This window comes from Macaca mulatta, chromosome 16 (genome assembly GCF_049350105.2).
Source record: "Macaca mulatta isolate MMU2019108-1 chromosome 16, T2T-MMU8v2.0, whole genome shotgun sequence".
In the NCBI taxonomy this organism is placed as follows: Eukaryota; Metazoa; Chordata; class Mammalia; order Primates; family Cercopithecidae; genus Macaca; species Macaca mulatta.
In genome coordinates this window covers 53565940-53584850 of record NC_133421.1, presented here as the reverse complement: position 1 = coordinate 53584850, position 18911 = coordinate 53565940, and the positions used below count along the sequence as shown (strand labels likewise).

Below are 18911 nucleotides of genomic sequence, written 5' to 3'. Positions count from 1 at the left end.
GCAGAGCTTGTAAAATTTAAATGTCTCCAATGACCCCTCCTTACACCAACACTGGTCATCAAACTAAACCAGGAATTGATCAGCTCATTCCCTTGCTCATAAACCTTCAGCATTGCACACAAGGCTTTCCGCATATCAACCCATCCCTCAGCCCCTACGTCTTGCCTTCCTCTTCTTCCTCTTCTGCAGAACATCCATTTTTTCACTTGATTGCGCCCGAATTTTTCAGCTCTCAATCTCTCTCCCTGGAATGCCCCAAGGTTGAGTTAAATCCTACTCAATCTTCAAAACCCAGACCAAATGTTACCTTCCCTTATCCCATCCTCCTCCCTGCCCCAACTCTGTTGGTCGTTGGCACTTCAGCAGCACTTTGCTGATGTGCCTGTTATAGGGAGCATCACATTTTTATTGTAATTGTCTGTATCTTTATCCATCTGTGTGCTGGGCTGTGATAATTCTAGGGTAAAGACAATTTCTTATTTATGTTTACATCCCTGTCATCCAGCAATCTTAAAGATGCTCAGGAATGGATTGGCTTTATATGTAGAAACCTGAGTACATAAAGGTGTTTTTAAACTGGAAAGTGTCATTAAAAAGTAGTAATTGCTATAATTGAAGGTAAATAACCTAAATAAAAGGTGAATTTAGTCTCAGAGTTTTGTGCTTGAAGGAACTGGTGTTATAGTCCTTCTAAAAATAGATGCTATCGATTTTTCCAGAGCCCTACAGGGTAGCAGGTGGGTGCACCAAGGGATGACACCTTTAAAGACATAAAACTCTACCCTTCATCATGGGCCTGCACTGATCCATAGAACTGTACCGCCCCTCAGACTTACTCAAAATGAAAACTTACAGACCTGTGTACCTCCACAATTCCTTCTCTACAACTGCTGTTTTCCTCACTTTTGAGTACATGCTGAAGTTTCATTAAACTGTGTGAGAAAGAGGCACTGGATTTTGAACCCAGGCAGACCTGGGTTCGAAATCTGGCCCTGGCATTCATTCCCAGTGTGTGCTCTCAGTCTGGCAAAGCCTTAACTTCACCTCTAAAATGAGAAAAATACATAATATGGTCGTTGTGAAAATCAAAGGAGAAAAATGTGGAAGAAGGTGTCTCAAAGTAAAAGTGTTATGGAACTTCAAGGTGTTACTCTTGTAGTGAGAAGTAGACAGTTAGCCCCAGTCTCCCCTTCCTTGGTTGCTTCTTCCCCCATATCCCTCTCTTGGATTCCTTGCAGAAGAAACAGTATGAATGTACATCTGTCTGGACTTGGGTCTGCTTTTCCTGACAGAGTATTTGCTCCAATCCCTAATAAGGCTGATCTACTTTATTCTCTGCAAAGGGGAAACTTTTTGGGGGGAAATAACAGTTTCAGCAGCCCCTGTGGTAACAGAGTGTTTCTTTGATCTCTTGCCACTATCTGAGTGTTGTTTTGAAAGTCATTTAAGGATGAAAGCATCCCCCAAAAAACCTACTGTCAAAGGGGATTTCAGTTCACCTCAACTCCAACCAACTCTGAGGTTTCAGATGTGTAGAATTGAGATGGTGACAGCTACATAAATATTAAGTGAGCAATGAGATGCCAATGTTTTTATTACTGTTTGCAATTGAACTTCGAGTAAAGCTGAGACCCGTTACATACACCTGGAGAGAGAGCATGGTTTTTGATATGACCACGATATTTGATTTGGAAATTTTTAAGTATACACTGTTGCTATAGCTCTTAGTTAAAAAAAAAAAAAAAAGTAGCTGAACTCCAGTATTCAGCATTCCTATGAGAGCTTGTGATGCTGTGATGCCAAATATTTGGGTTTACATAGAAATTTGGCTCACAGATGGCTCAATGAATAGGAAAAGGTGGTTTTGGTGGGTAACAGAAAGTCCGGAAGTTTCCTCCTGCTCACAAAGGTGGAGATAATGTCCACAATGAACTGGTACCACATCTCACATAGATCGTAGCACCAATGTCTTTCTGGTCTCTTTAATTACAGCATTAACTCTCTCCAATTTCCCTCCTACAAAATACAAGAGTAATTTTCCTAAAATGCAAATCTGATCATATAATGGCCTGATCTTTCAAGAGCTCCAAAATGCTTTCAAATAATGCTGATACTTCTTAGCATAACCTGAGCTCCTGTCTCCGGTCCCATCTTATCTCTAAAGTCACACTCCCTTCTCACCTCACCCCTTCTCCTGTTCCTTGTAATTGCCTTGAAATTCCCTGACCACACCATGACTCCATGCCTTTGCACACACAGCAACCTCTGCCTGGAATGACTTTAGCCACTCTTTCCTATACATCCTTCAGAAGTCTGCCAGGAGCCAGCCTGTCTAGTGAGTTATCCCTAACCACTCCCTGCCAGACTGTTTAGGGTGACCCTAATCTGAGCCTGCCTCTATCATTACTCTCATCAGATTGTATTATAATCTTAAATTGACTTGACTGCCTCACTCCCCACCATTGTACTGTTACTGTCTGTAGGATAAGATTTGGGCTTTATTCATATTTACATCCCCAGGACATTTCCTTGTCCCTAGAAGGGTGTCAGTTAGAGTCTGATAAATCAGTCAGCCAATTAGCACTATATTTAAAGTTGGATTTGATTTCTTATCCTGAATGTACCAGCAATTAGCTTGGTATTTAGTATTTGTCCAAAAGATACAAAATTCAAAAATTTCTATTATGTTTATTTAAAACCTGTTATGTATATTTCCCTCCAATAAGTCCACATAATTATCTTTCCTGTCTATGGGCCAAGTACCTTACTCCCAAGATTTAATCCTGGTCAATGACTTTCCTGTCCCACCTTGGTTACTTTAGAATACATAAAACTTTTCAAAATCTGAAGAGTTCCTTTCTTTCAACCATATTCTCCTGCCCATAGTGAGTGGCCTCTTTTGGATATTTCCAAATAGCAGTCTTGTTCTTCCTTTTCAGCTGTCAATGTGACAGTCTTCTTTACTAATTGAACAACTGCGTTCATTGATTTAAGATATCTTTATTGGATACCTACTATGTGCCAGCTACTGTCATGGACCAAAATAAAAGGCAGGCGTGAGTCAATCTACCAGTTAAACAGATGAGCTGGAAAATACTCCACATTATGCATTTTAGGTCAAAGCTACTGTTTTAACTGTGTTTTGTGAATGCTGAAAATTTAGAGATATCACATTTCTAGACACGCGGAAACCAAAGGCAACACACAAAATAGAGATAACTACAGCACTTTCCCAAGAAAAGTAACTAGGTCCTTCAAATATCCCTTGCCGGGTTATGCCATGTATGTTGAGATGTTTAACCTTTCACAGGGATCTGAAAAAAAAAAATACATATATCTTGCTTATAACATAAAGGGTTTTCTTTGATCTGCTGAAGGCTATTTTAGAATCCCCCAAAAAATAACTCCCATGTGACCTTATGGAGATTTATGTCTCAACATCAGCCAGTGTGATCATCCCAAAAGCAGAAGCTGAGCCTGGGAATGGAGGACAAGGCTCTTTGTTTCCCTGGGAAGCTGCGGAAACTTCTTGACTTGATGGGAAAATCTAAAGATTGGATTTTTCAGGATCAGTAAGGCACCTTGTTGAGTAATTTACAGGAGAATGTGAAAACAAATACAGAAGAAAAAAGCCCAAAATAGCACATTCTTTTTAGTGAGACACAGAGGGAAGAAGACTGGGGCTGGCCTCCCAAGGGGGTCTGGTTTTCTCTTTTTTATTTATTTCCCCACAAATTCCTTTGGGTCCTGAGGACCTGCTGCTCCTTTGGAGTTGTTTCGTTCCCAAGTCTTCCATCCTGTCTCTCACCTTGGCTTACATGTCTCTAGCCAGAGGAGAGAGAAACAGGTGACTAAAAGATATGAACCTTATCCAGAACTGAGAGTGCTCAGAGTAGGCTATTAGACGGGGAGGAGGAGAAAGACTTGGCACCAGTAAGGCTGCATAACACGAACCAGGCTCCAGTTATGGGCCAGCAGTGTACACGAGTCTTCTGTGACTGTTTACATTGCTGTTTATTTATTTATTTTTTTACTCAGTACTTATCTTGGCCACCATTGCCACACGTAGCTGATATGAACATACAGAACACCTTCATGAGACTCACAGACTCAGTACAACCCCTTGTTCTGCTTGGTGGTCACTGCCCCCAACCCTGTCTCCCTCTTGAAATGTGTAACAAGGAAATCACAGTATTAGAGACAACCCTAGCCCTTGGGGAAAGGGGACAGAGGCGCCAACCAGGAGTCCCTGCCTTAGATTCAGTCAGTGAAAGTCTAATATCTCACAGACTATCTGAGCTCTACATAGTGGAGCTTTCTCTAGCCAAAAAGACCTCAAAATGGCTATTAATCCATTTATTATTTTCTCCCCATATGGACTTGGGAGGCAGATGAGACAGACAGGGGTTCGAATCCAGCTTCTGCATTGATGGGCTGTGTGGATCTGAGCTAGTTATTTAAAAGTTTTGAGTCTCAATTTCCTCATCGATAAAATGAAGAGAATATTACCTACCACATAAGAGCATTAGACGGATTAAATGAAATATTTATGGCCACGTGCGGTGGCTCACGCTAGTAATCCTAGCACTTTGAGAGCCCAAAGCAGGTAGATCACCTGAGATCCAGAGTTCAAGACCAGCCTCACCAACCTGATGAAACCCCATCTCTACTACAAATACAAAAAATTAGCCAGGCATGGTGGCAGGCACCTGTAATCCCAGCTACTCAGAAGGCTGAGGCAGGAGAATTGCTTGAGCCCAGGAGGCAGAGGTTGCAGTGAGCTGAGAAGATTGCAACACTGCACTCCAGCCTGGGCAACAAGAATGAAACTCCATCTCAAAAAATAAAATAAAAATAAAAATAAAAAACAGAAAGAAATATTTATAACTAAAGCACAAGGCTCCAGTAAATATTAATAGACGGTCTCCCAGCATCCTCCAAAGATGACTAAGTGTTAGCTCCTATAAACCAATGTGGTTTTGTTTCAGGATTTTCTTTTTACCGTTCACCTTTTGTGACATTAATTATATGCTATATTTTAAAAGGTGATTATTTTTAAAATAATTGGAGCAATTTTCTTAGGAAAAACTACTAACCCCACACTTTGCCAGTGGTTCTTTCCCATTATCAGAAGACACCTGGCCTAACTCAGCACCAACTAGAAATACCCTTCACTAGGACACTTGATGTCCCCATAGTAACTGTTCTCTGAGAACTATACTGGAATTCATGGCCCCTTTTTCTTTTCTCTTCTTTGTTGTTTTTTTTGTTTTCTGTTTTTTGTTTTTGATGGTGTGTCTCATTCTTTCACCTAGGCTGGAGTGCAGTGGCACAATCTTCACTCACTGCAACCTCCGCCTCCCAGGTTCAAACAATTCTCATCCCTCAGCCTCCCAAGCAGCTGAGACTACAGGTGCCCACCACCATGCCTGGCTAATTTTTGTATTTTCAGTAGAGATGGGGTTTCACCATATTGGTCAGGCTGGTCTTGAACTCCTGACCTTAAGTGATCTGCCTGCCTCAGCCTCCCAGAGTGCTGGGATTACAGACGTGAGCCACTGCACCTGATCCATGGCCCCTTCTTAGAATGTGCTCTCATCCAGTAGAGTGTAGATGAGGTGAAAAAGATGCTGCACACATTATGGTTTCTTGGGACCCAGCTGACAAATGCTTTTTTTTTTTTTTTTCATTTTGTCCTAGGAGGAGAGAGAAGTGAAGTGACTGTCATTTTATTCATTAAATAGCTATTTTGGGAACTATTACTCCACAAATGTTGTCCACTGTGAGGGATGCAAAAGTGAGTTAGACGCAGAGTCTGCACTGAAGAAGTTCCAGGGAAGATAAGATATTCCTTTAACACAATTTTTTTAAATGCCATGTAGATATCCTCTTGTATACGGTGGGATAAAAACAGACAAGCCCATGGATCTCACATTTTCTTAAGTTAACAAGTAAGTAAATAAAGAAACAAAACAATTTCAGATACTGATAAGTGATAAAAAATAAAATAAGATAGTGCGTTGGGGAGAGGCATAAAGGGACTCGGTAGAAACCACTCACTAAGTTGGAGAAACAGAAAGTGCAGATGAAACACAATGGATAGAATGGTAGAAGACGGGCTTTCAAAGAAACAAGCAAGACCCAGATCACAACGCCTTGTAGGCCAGAGCTTAGCAAACTTTTCCTGTAAAGGATCAGATCTTAAATAGTTTAGGCTTTGCAGGTTATATGGTCTCTATGCCAACTATTCAATCCTTCTATTGAGACAATGCATAAGCCAATGAGTTGAATTTAAATTTTGCATAATTTTCACATTATGAAATATTTTGCTTTTTCTTCAACATAAAAACCACTTTTAGCTTACAGGCTGTACAGAAACAGGCAGCAGGCTGGATTTGGCCCACAGATCTCAGTTTGCCAGGTCCTGTTGTAGACTATGTTGAGGAGTTTAGATTTTATTCCAGGTGCATTAGAGAACCGTACAAGCTTTCTATATTAGAAAGTATTGTGATAGGATTTATGCTTTGAAAAGATTGTTCTGGTGTCAGTGGATTGGTGGGGGTATGAATAAAGGCAGATAGACTAGCTCAGCTATAAAACTGTTGTAGGAGTATGGATGTGAAACAATTCTGGCTTGGATGAGGGTAATTATAGCAATGGAGTTTTAAAAAAATTAATAGGAGGCCTACTTGAAATATAGTGTGCTAGTAGAGTTGAAAATGCATTCACATAAATCATTATAATATGAAGTAGAGTATATTAATGCCAGAAAGAATGACAGTTGAAATTATTCTGGAGGACCCGAGAGAATGACCTGAAGTTGATGGATCACAAGTCTTTCACTTGAATAGGTTTTTGACAAGAAGAGAAGGGAGAGTCATTGTGATGGGGGAAAATAATGGTCCTCCTGTTTTCATCTGTAAGAAATGGACCATGATATTAAACTGTAAGCTACTTGAGGTCAGAGATCATGTCATATGCCTCTCCATAACCCTACAACCTAGCTGATCAATAATCTAATGTCATTTGTGATACAGATGAACCTGGAGGGCATAATGCTAAGTGAAATAAGCCAGATGCAGAAAAAGTAGTGTATGACTTCTCCTGTATGTGGAATCTTTAATTTTTTAAAAAAGGTCATGAACAGAAAAAGATGGTAGAATAGCAGTTACCAGAGGCAGTGGGGTGGGGAGAGGGAAAATGGGGAGATGTAAATCAAGCAGTAAAAAGTTATAGTTAGGTAGACTTCAGTTAGTAATACTGCATTGTATACTGAAAAATTTGCTAAGAGAGTAGATTTTGATGCTCTTAGCACACACACACACACACACACACACACAAAGGTAACTATGTGAGAGATTAATATGTTAATTAGCTTGACTGTATAATCATTTCACTATGTATATGAATATCACAACATCATGTTGTATACCTTGAAAATATAAAGGAAAATAAAATTTAATGGCAACTGCTAAAAACACTAACATCAATTCCAAAAGTATTTAGTGGTGTTCTGCATGCTATGGCATATGCTAGCTGCTGAGGTCTATAGGGCCATATAAAATTGACATAGTCACTGTCCTCATGGAGCTTACCAGGATTAAATAGATAATTGCACAAATCAATAATTACTGTGTTACAAAGGAACAGTATTTGGTGCTCTGAGAGGATATACCAGGACCCAATGTTGTCTTGGGGATCAGAGAAAGTTTCCGTGTAGAACTCACACTTACATTGATGGCTGAAGGAAAAGGAAGAAATAGATAATGAAATAGAAATTGGAAGTCGGAAGAAAGAGCATTTCCAGCAAAAGGAACAGTATGCATGAGTTTCCTGAGACAGGAAGGAGTCTGGCATGTTTGAGGATCTAAACACCAGAGACAGAAAGAAAACAAGTAAGCATGATAGAACTGAAACTAGTAGATGGAGAAGGTCCAGACCATCCAGGCCTTGTAGGCCAGGGGAAAGATCGAGAACTTCCAGAAATGGTAAGGGAGTTTTGGGTTGAAGCAGACCTAACTTTAATTCCTAGTTATGCCACTTGTTAAATGGATAGAATTACTAAATTACTGACCTAGCCCATCTTTCAGGAATTGTGAGGATAAATGTTAAAATTATTTATTGTGAGAAATAATGATGAAATTTTCTGTAAAACAAGCTGGTGGATTTTCATTAAATGGTTTTTCCTCCCTGGGCACAGGGTAAATGCAGGGAATAATGTGAACTAAGGTTCACAAATTAGGGTAAATGCTCAGCAAAGATGTCCCTATTTTGCGGCTCCCAGGGAACAAAATGGAACTATGAAAATTGTCCTCCCCTTATCAATGTCCACACATAAGTCAAATCCACTCAATCTGAGCACCGATTCTGTACTTCCACAAGATAAAGTGGGAGTGGATGTCCAAAGATCAATCTGGCATTGATCCTGTCCTCAAGGAGTTTAATTCATTACTTAAAATTATGAGGAGGAAAATGGGATATTTTCAATGGATGAGGTAGGTGAATAAAAGAAAAGCGAAACAGAGCGCCCCTTTCTAAATGAAGGCTCAGCATCTGGCAAGAAAGTTGAACTGTTTTTGCTTTTGCCCCCGTGGCTCGTGATTTTAATTTCCGGAAGGCCCAACAGGACTCAGAAAGCTGTGAATGTAAACTGACTACATACCTTGGTCTTTGTGTGTATAAATCAGACAGCTAATCCTGTGCTCTCCTTGCTCTGTTCCTTTAGGAATGTAAAATAGCTTGCTGGAGCTCTCTCCATGCAAGCAACATGGGTATCGCTCTGCTGCAAACAAAACAAAACAAAAATGTCAGAATCCCAGGAAACATCTCCAGGAGAGCTCTTGCCCCATGGAAGCGCTGTCAGAGGCTGCCTCTTTTCAAGGGAGGTGTGGTGGGGTTAGCAGCCCAAGCCTGCTGATCTCCAATTGTCACTGGGTTTTGAGTTCTTGCTATTGTTCAGTTACATCAATTACTGTTTTTCAAAAGCTCATACCTCTTTCATGACAGTTTCTCCTAAAAAACTAGTCTAAACAAGTGACAATCTATCTGGACATCTTACTGAAGGATATGGCAGGGTTTCAAGGAAGAAGAGAAAGTAGAAGAGGTTGTCTGAGTTAGTGACCTATGTGCCTACTTTTGGTTCGGTGTCCTAAAAGTGCTTATTCATAAGGTCCAGATAACATGAAATAAAATATTGTAATAATGTATAATAAAATATTACTACACATGGTGATAAAATGTAGTAATAAGCATGGTTAGTCCTGTTCACGCATAATCTTTTATGCTATTGGGAGTAGTGGCCTGGTATGTCCTGCCATCCATACGAACAGCCTTTAGTTTGTCAGTCCATGACTGCTGTCCTATTGCTCAGTCAGGTCCACAGATGCCCACCCGGCAGGCTATGTCCTTCACTAGTTTCTGGGCCAGGCCTGGCTTAGACAAGAGCTAATGCAAGGAACCTGGGCTCTTGTACTGCCCAAGACCTGGAGCCTGACCACTGCACAGACCTCCCAGGTGGTGACTGCTTGGTAACTGACCTTCTGCCCCAGAATCCCTCACTGTGCCACTCCTGTATCCTAAAGGGGCTTAAGTACCTCATTCCTGACTCCTGATATCAGGATGTTACCTAAATTATGCCCAAGCAGTCTATATGCCTCAGACATTCATTATACCTGCTAATCATGATACATCCACCTTCCAAAGTCCGCCTCAGCAATCATCTAGCATTTATGCAGTGATGTGATGGTAAATGCTTAACAACTGATACCCTGGGGAAGAAAAATCTATATATATATATATATAGATTATATGTGCCTATAATTATATACATATGCATATCATCACACAGACATATATATGCATATGTCTATTGTAAATTTTACTGATAGAATGTGTAGCACACAATTTACAAATAATAATAAAATACACAATACTCTGTATTGTAGATTATTTATCACCTGTTGATTCTACCAAAATGCTTTTGTTTATTTTTGTTGAACTTTTGAATCTGCAGCCAAATGATGGCTGCAGTTAATGGAATGGTGCAGTTCCCATGTAATGTCGGTTGATATTTTCATTTACTTTAAGGAAGTAAAACAAAGAGCAACAAAGACCTGTTTTAGAACTTATTCATCAATGACATAAGCAACTTTGTTGAAATAAATAATAGTTTTTGAGTATTAGAAGAATATTTCCTCAATTTTTTGTGCAATTTACAACTGTAACAGTCACAGAAATCTTTAGTCTGTATTATTAACGTTTTCTCCATCACTTTCTTAAGTCTCAGCCAGTGGTCAGCAAATTTCTCTGCTGAGGCAGGAGAATTGCTTGAACCCTGGAGGCAGAGGTTGCAGTGAGCCAAGACTGTGCCACTGCACTCCATCCTGCATGACAGAGCAAGACTCCATCTAAAAAAAAAAAAACTTAGGCAAGAGCCATAATATAATAACTATTAGGCGAGCAATTAACAAGCAAATGGTTCAGACTATGGAGGAGACTTTTTGTGGTTACTTGGTTACTTGTAGTGCTGATGAATTTTTCAAAATCCTGAACATTTAGACACCTCTGCTCCCTACCTGTATCTGTATGTAGATCTATCATATGATAAGCAAAACTAGGATAGTACACGATATATGCAGAGAAACACATATTATTTTTGTGGATGGCAGAACCTGCCAATAAATAAATGAATCTAGCCTTCTGATTCCAACTTTGCTTTTAATCTTCTAGAAATAGTACATGCAAGAAGGTTTTTCTAGTGTCAAAAAAAAAGAAGAAGAAAAAGAAGACGACGAAAAAGGCTTTTGCCCTTAATTTAAATCATTGTTTTTCTAGGGAAATTTAATTTGGGAAAAAAATGTTTTTCTAATTAACTGTGCTATGCAAACAATAAAGATTCTTGTTTGAAAGTAATGCATGCCCCTGTTCCTAAGACTACCAAGGGAATTTAAAATAAAAAATGCAAGCAGCTCCGACCTCATATTTTGCCAGAGCTAAACAGAATTCCCAGATCCAGAGTTTTCACGTCAGTTCCTAATTTAAAACCCACAAGTGTTGAGCCGGTTCATGCTGCAGCAAGACACATCTTCTCATCTCTAGAAATGACTGTATTTGATCTCAGTCTGCGTTTCTCGGCACATCCTTCTCTCCCTCTCTCTTCTTCTTGTGCTATGGATGGCCTGAAAGGTTAGAAACTGCACAATTAGATAGATGGGGGAAGATTTCATAATGTTCTGGTGCTGGGTTGGGCAGTCTAGCCAAATTCCGTTCATTAGCTAAGGCGCCAGGGTGAATGTGGCCAGTAAGAATGCTGTTTTGGTTCCATCAAAGAGCTGATAGGGAATAGGAAATACACTTTTAGTTTCTTTGGTTTCTGAGAAGCAGTATGGACAAGTGAAGAGTCCAGGATGCTTGGAATCTGGAGGCCAGGAATTAATCTCCATTTCAACCACTAACTGAGCAGTACAAGTAACTGCCATTCTCCTTTTGACTTTTTTCCCTCCATTCTGACAGTTTTCTTATGCTGTCTGTACCAGCATGAAATTCCTGTCTACTGTAGACTTTAAGCATTCCAAAGTCAAGAATCAAGTATTCACCCAACATTTCCTGAGCCACCTACCCTCTGCTGGGTGCTATGATAGGTGCTTTGGAAAGTGGTATTAATCAGACATGGTCCTTGCCCAAAGGAGCTTGTAGACTACAGAGGAGACGGATCACTGAGAAACAAAAAACATAAAACAATAAAGCAAGTGCAATGTGTGAGACATATTAAAATTGCTAAGGGAAAATTGGCAAGGGTGATTCCCTTGGGAAGCCAGAGAAAACTAGAAAAAGGAAAGGACTTTGAACCAGGACTATTTGAATAAAGAGATAGAAGTTTTTGTGGAAGAAGAGGCCATACCACAGGAGAAAACAGCATAAGCTATGGATGGGTCTAAGGGCAAGTGACCAATAAGGCTAAGTGGAGGATTTGGGTGATGTTTGATTAAGAAGAAGGTATGTAACTTTTACAGAATATTCTACCCGATGTGTGAACAGGATAAAACAATTCTGAGCTTTGAGGCATTTGAGATTTCAGGGAGAATCTGCGCAACAGCAAGTTTTATGAGGTTTTTTTGGATCAATTGAATAAAAATTAATTAGACATTGCTGCACTGTTTTGTCTTTATACCTTTACATTAGCGTAGTCTTCGCCTCTCCAAAACCTGGCCTGCAACTTGAGTGTTTTCGGCTAAAACACAGTGTATTATGTAATCCACATCATAAGCCTTGAAATTTCCCTGAGCTTTATACTGTGTTTTCTGCTTGGGTACCCTAACTCTTTCGAGTTGTGAATTTTCTAGTCCTGTAACTAATTCTGTGACATTTCCCATTACATTATAGACCTCAGGGTGACAGGGCCAGGCTTCGGGGGCTCTTTTTCTTTTTAATCTTTCAGCCTGTGATTTACATAGCTGCCATCAGATAATGGCAGTGTTCAGGTAGAACTTCCCTGCCCAAATGACTCTACATATCTGAAACCTAGATAAAAATTAAATTTTCATTAAAATAACAAGGAATCCCATTTAAAATAGTCATTGTTATTTGATATAAATACAATGAATCACAGTTTGAGCCAGAGCCAAATTTTAGGGAATACGAATACCTAGGTTTTATCAAGTACCTTTCTTGCTAATTTTCAACTGCTAAGAGCCATTGTGCAATTAAGCCCTGCTTTTCCTTCTCCGACCCAAGTAGAAACAGTTTCTCTCATCTTGATCTTAAATATTATAAGTTTTCTATAGTTTTAGAACCGGCTTACATGTGATTTTCTCAGGGTTTAATGGTAAGTCTGTAAACTGCCTACATACAACTTTCCAAAGAGACCATTCTGAGTTAACCTTCTTAGAATTCCCAGTTGCAGCTGGGCACAGTGGCTTACGCTTGTAATCCCAACGTTTTGGGAGGCCGAGGTGGGCTGATCACCTGAGGTCAGGAGTTTGAGTTCGCAACCAGCCTGACTAACATGGTGAAACCCCGTCTCTACTAAATACAAAAAAGTTAGCCAGGTGTGGTGGTGCATGCCCATAATCCGAGCTACTTGGGAAGCTGAGACAGGAGAATCGCTTCTACCCAGGAGGCGGAGGTTGGAGGTTGGAGGCTGCAGTGAGCTGAGGTCATGCCACTGCACTCCACCCTAGGCAACAAGAGCGAAACTCCATCTCAAAAAAAAAAAAGAATTCCCAGTCGCTCTCAAAGTGACTCCTGCTCACTCTGTTTCCTTCTTCATTCTTTAAATGCCCAGAAATTCCTTTCTTCTTTCTATGGCTTCATGCCAAAAGGAGTCCACCAACCCAAGGAAATAAGCAAAGGGAAAAAGACTGTTGGTTGCCCCAGAATAGACTGGCCATTCTAATATGGAGAATTGTTTGCCTTTGATGTGAGTCTTCTCTTTTTCTAGCCCCTTCCCCTTTGAAACTCAGATATGTTATAAAATCTAATTAGACTTAACTGTTTAAAACCCTCTATTAATTCCCAAAGAAGAACCACATCTTCTTACAACCAGCTTCTGTTTATGTTTTGTTCTGCAAGAAGCCTGATGCTCTTTTCTACCTGAAACTTGCTTTGTAAAACATGTTTCAGTAAAACTTGAGCAGTTTCAAAAATAAATTGAGTTTTCTTTAGAAATTCTAAAAACTGTATCTCTGAAAAACTTTTCATTAATCATTTGCCAAATAATCTGGTATTATTCCCACTAATCCCTTGCTCTTCTTTTGGCAAGTTCTCTTGAGTTCTTAGTCTGGAGTCACAGCCCTCGATTCTCAACCTTCAGCTTACAGCTCTACCACAGCAACTAATCATGTCTGTTTCAATAGCAACCAAAGATATTTTTGTTTCCAGAATTTTCCTATATTCTTTGCTCTTCCTAAATTTCTTTGCAAATTTGTTACTCATTTTTGTTTTGTTCTGTTTGTTATAACTTACTCAAGCATACTGTTTTTCTTCCATAGCTAAATTAGGTGTAACATTATTCTCTGATTGCAAACCTTCCCCAATTTGACTTTCAGAGACTTGGCTTCTTCAAGAGTTAGTAGCTCGTAAGTAGAATAAAACATTTTGAAAAATGGAAACATATATGTAATACATATACATATATATAAACATAAATATGTGTTTTCAAATACATATTTGTAAGGAGGTATAGATCCGATTTGAGTTAATATATAATCTTAATCATTTGATTATAACTAGATTATATAATGTACCTGAGAGCTTCAAGGGGCAAGAAACTAGAAAAGGAGAAGATTCACATCAAAGAAAATTATTTTTGTGTTGGGAAAAACTAATCTAGGGGTGTGTGTGTGTGTGTGTGTCTGTGTGTGTGTGTGTGTGTCTGTGTGTGTGTGTGTACATATACATGCATTTGATTTGTAAGTATTAAATAAGCACCCTCAATGCACCAAGCACAGACCCACGTACTAGAAAGGAAAAAAATGAATGACACTTTTCCTGTTCTCAAGTTTCTCATGATCAAGAGAAAGAGATACATACCAAAAAACATAATGCATTATAATAAATCTCATTTTTACAGAAACAAGGGACTTAGGGAGCAGAAAAACAGGTGTATTTGATTAATTATTCCTGATGAATTTAGAGATGACTTTGCTAGGTCCTCAAAGATTGGTAGAGTTTCACCAAGCAGAAGTTGGAAGATGCGGAAAAGCCACAGAAGCAGAAAATGCACAAAATAATCAGGTAACAGAGACTTACAGAATAAAGACTTTCTTCTGAAAAATGGCAGGAATTTAGAAAAATAATATATAGTTGGGACCAGATAAGAAGGTCCTTGAATGCCTTCCTAAGATTTCATCTTATTTCAAAGCAACTGGACACTATGACAAGATACTAGGTGGAGGAATATAATCATTACAGCTTCATTTTTTCAGCTATAATTCAGGATATAGTAAAAGGATTTTTTTTTCTTGAGACATCACACTCTGTGGCCCAGGATGAGTGCAGTGGTACAGTCACAACTCACTGCAACCTTAAACCCTGGGCTTAAGCAATCCTCCCACCTGAGCCTCCTGAGTAGCTGGGACAGTAGGGGCATGCCACCACACTCAGCTATTTTATATATATATTATATATATGTGTGTATCTTGCACAGATGGGGTCTCATTTTGTTGCCCAGGCTGGTCTTGAACTCCTGAACTCAAGCGATCCTCTTGCCTTGGCCTCCCAAATTGTTGGGATTATAGGCATGAGCCACTGTCCTCCAGCCTAAGAGGATTATATGTAAGGATGAGGAAACAAGCAGAAAAATCAATTAAAGAGTTATTACAGAGTTGATGTTCATATTCATAAAGCCATTCTTTGGGATAATCACACTATCAGGGGAAGAGAGCAACTTATAGGAGACATTTTAGAACCAGAAACTACTTAGTTTAGTGATGAACTGATTTTGAAGAATTGAGGGAAAGGAGAAGACAATAATGCACTGAGATTTTTGGTTGAGTGACTGGATACATGACAGTGCCATTAGCTAAAGTTGAGGAAATAAGAGAAGAAACATATTTTGGTAAAAAAAAAAAGTACTTAGGGGATCCTCGGAATGGGAGGCACTCAAGTAGAGATTAACAGAAGGAAGTTCGAGCTCAAGGGGGAGGCTGGACATAGAATTATGGTTTTAAGACTCATAGTTAGAGCCATAAAAGTGGATAAAGTCATTACCAAGGACAAACATGTGGAGTGAAAAGAGAGCCAGGCAATCAAACTCCCAAGGAACATCACATCAAAGGGAGAAGGAGAAGGGGCAAAACCAGGAAGAGTCTAGAAAGAGGCAGTTAAAGGGTAAGAGAAGTAGAAAGGCAGGTGCAACCAAAACCAGGGGAGAAAAAGGTTGCACAAAGTGAGGAAGGCCAAACATGGCAAGATTTCCCAAGGAGAGGCTGTTGCTGATGATCAAAGCATGAGGAATTTTAGGACAGCAGTTTCAAGAGTGTGTGGAAAGCAAGCGAGATGCCCAGGAACATTCTGAAGAAGAGGAGAGAATGCAGGAGCATCCAGAGCAGAGGAATTGTGTGACTCTGAGTGGCACAGCAGACTTTGGAGATGGTTTGATTTTGAAGTATTAAAGTGTTATGTAGAGAATGTCATTTAAATCTTAAGATCTATTGCTTATCACAAAGTTTAGAAACAGAGGCCTTGCTTCTCATGGGATTTAAGTCCCTTAAGTCCCTGCTTCATTTGTGCTTGCCTTAAATCCCACCAGGTATAAGCAATTACTTAAGATACTTTTTACTGATGATGCACAATTTATCTTTCCTGACCATGGCTTTGTCAACTGATAGAAAATGTGATGAAAGCATATGCTATCACAGTAAAATGGGGTGTTAGAATTTGCATGATTTAGCCAGGAATAAGCATTCACCTTGGGGATGTCAAGGGAGAACAACATGAAACACCTTAGCCACAAACCCCTTTTCCAGTGAAAAGGCTTGGAAGAAGGTATCAAGGAGGAGAAGGAAAGAAGGAGAAGGGAGCAGTATATAAGGCATTAGGGGAAGAGAATGTTTTCAGAAAGAGAAGGTGTCAAATGATGTGGAGATAATGAAAGGAGGCTTCTTTATTTGGAATGAAAATCTTCACTCAGACCTTAAGAGATCATTTTCAGTAGAATGGTGAAGCAGATGTCAGGCTTGGAGAGCAAATAGAAGGTCATGTCCTAGTGGATCCTTTGGTTCTCAAATGCAGTAAATAAGTTATCTACTATATAGAACAAACTGTTATATGTATTGTGCCTGAGTATGTGTGTGTATCTACATATACACATACAAATACACACACAAATGCACACACACACAATGTGTTTATATGGCAATGGCCTCATGAGCAATATATTTAATATAACTTACATCTGACATTAAGAACATCACATAAGTGTACATGTACCACAATATACATTATATTTATCAAGGCTCAAAAAACTAATAAGGTTTTATGATTCTTTTCTGCTCTTCTTTTTAAAAAAATGTGAACTTGGAAACTAAGTTGACATTTCAAGGAACATTGTCTGAAACACCAATATAAAGAAAGGAGGGTACGCTTAACCCTTTTTGAGAGGGATTGTATGCCAGAGTTTCTATGGTACTTCCTGATGTGTGACTGAATTTTATTCTCCCTCTTTCTCTCTCTCCCTGCCCCCCCTCCTCTTTCCAGTGGAATGGAGTATGTCCAAAGACTTTTCTCCTTTGGCTGGAGAAATCATCATGGATAATCTGCAGACTCTGAGATGCACAATCACAGGACTTACAATGGTAAATGTCCCCAGTAGACTTTCCATTTCTCTATCACTGATATTTGTGCTGGGATATTAGTAGCAAATGCCTATTCTGAAAGCAACAGCCAACGTCCAGTCCTCTGGCAACAACTGCCACTCATTAAGCATGATATGTCTGGTATCTATAATCTGAATTTCACAAAGGAGTAAGCAGACGGCATGAATCATTTTGTAAACTGCTGTGTTCTAAGAAGATCAGAAAAAGACTGGCCTCATGCAAGCCTTGAAAGTTGCTGCTTTCTGGATCACAGTCTAATCTTTTGGGGGGAAGCAGGGAGTGGATCAAAGGCTCCAAGAGATCCAGTTTTGACTCCCTGTCTGATGGTAAAAATAACAGCTTCATCTCACCCTCATGCCCACAGCCTCAGCCCCGGTTGAGATCAGTCATCAATTGCAGTCACATAATTTCCTGAGAGAAATCCTTTTCCCTTGATTAAAAAAAAAAAAAAAGGTCTGTCTAAATATGCTTTCACAAAAAAGAAACTATATATGGTGGAGCTATGTTTCTCAGTAACCTAAACCAATTAAATTGTGAATGAAAAACTGGAACAAACTGCACTTACTTGTTTAATATAAACTCAAAAGTTAATTATTTAGAATTATGAATATATGAGCATATGAAATGCAAAAAAATAAAAACGCCTTGTAAATCAGTTCAAACTAGAGCAAACCCTGTATTTCTTCAAGCAATTAAAATGCAAAAGATAAAATTCTTTTTTCTCAAAATATTTTAAAAGTAAAATCAAACCTTTTTCAGTCCAATTCAAATATTTAATATCTTAGGACCTTCAGATGAGGGAAGTAGAGGGATAATTTTGTTCTTATTGTTGTTGTTTTCTTAAAGGTTGATTGATTAAAACAGTTACTTACAAAGTATAATCCTAAAGCCCAGCCTTAAAAAAAAAATACATCAGGTTGCATTTCTTCAAGTTTAAACCTGCTTATTCTAATGGAATTTTTGATGCTTGGGTAATCACCACGGAATCCTGACGTTTAGTCCTAATCGCATATCTATACCAGGGGCCAGAACTGTGGATTACCAGAGCAAACAAACCCCTGAGTGGGTGGCCCCCAGAGATGCTATCAGCAGAAGACTGATTCCAACCCTATGGCTCACAAGATGGAAGAGGGCCAGAAGGAACCCTAGGGAATTTTCATTGCTTAAAAGAAAAAGTGATACAGTGATAAAAATGGAAAACTCTCCATAAAGAGTTTCTCTAATATCTGAACTAATTTCCATAGGGATTAAGTTTTTCCACTTGACCATCTAATGATAGAAACGCAGACACTATTGTAATCATATAAAAGCCTAGGAGTAGATTTACACTTTTACACAATCTCTATAACTTTGAGGGGCATAGAAACCCATTTTCAACTTTAAAAAATGGACTTCCTAACATAGTAAGGTCAATATTTTAAGATCCCTAGAAAAGTCTCTATAAAGATGTGCTTTTTTTTTTTTTTACTTCAAACATCATTTTTACGATTTTTACAAGCAATGTTTCATCAAATGCTGGCTTCTCAAATGCCCTTTGGGTTCACTGGAAAAATATATAAAGGCGAAATATAAAATATAAAAACTATACAAAAGATT

The 18911-nt window shown here is 39.1% G+C and overlaps 1 protein-coding gene across 2 annotated transcripts in view; it reads left to right on the top strand.

Annotated features, from left to right (window-relative positions):
- Positions 1–18911, top strand: part of ANKFN1 (ankyrin repeat and fibronectin type III domain containing 1) — a 390308-nt gene that overhangs the window by 299219 nt on the left and 72178 nt on the right. For both annotated transcript variants that reach the window (XM_028836325.2, XM_077971016.1), the window contains one exon: positions 17197–17294. In XM_028836325.2, the coding sequence (XP_028692158.2) occupies positions 17197–17294 (98 nt within the window). The remainder of the gene's footprint in view (positions 1–17196; positions 17295–18911) is intronic.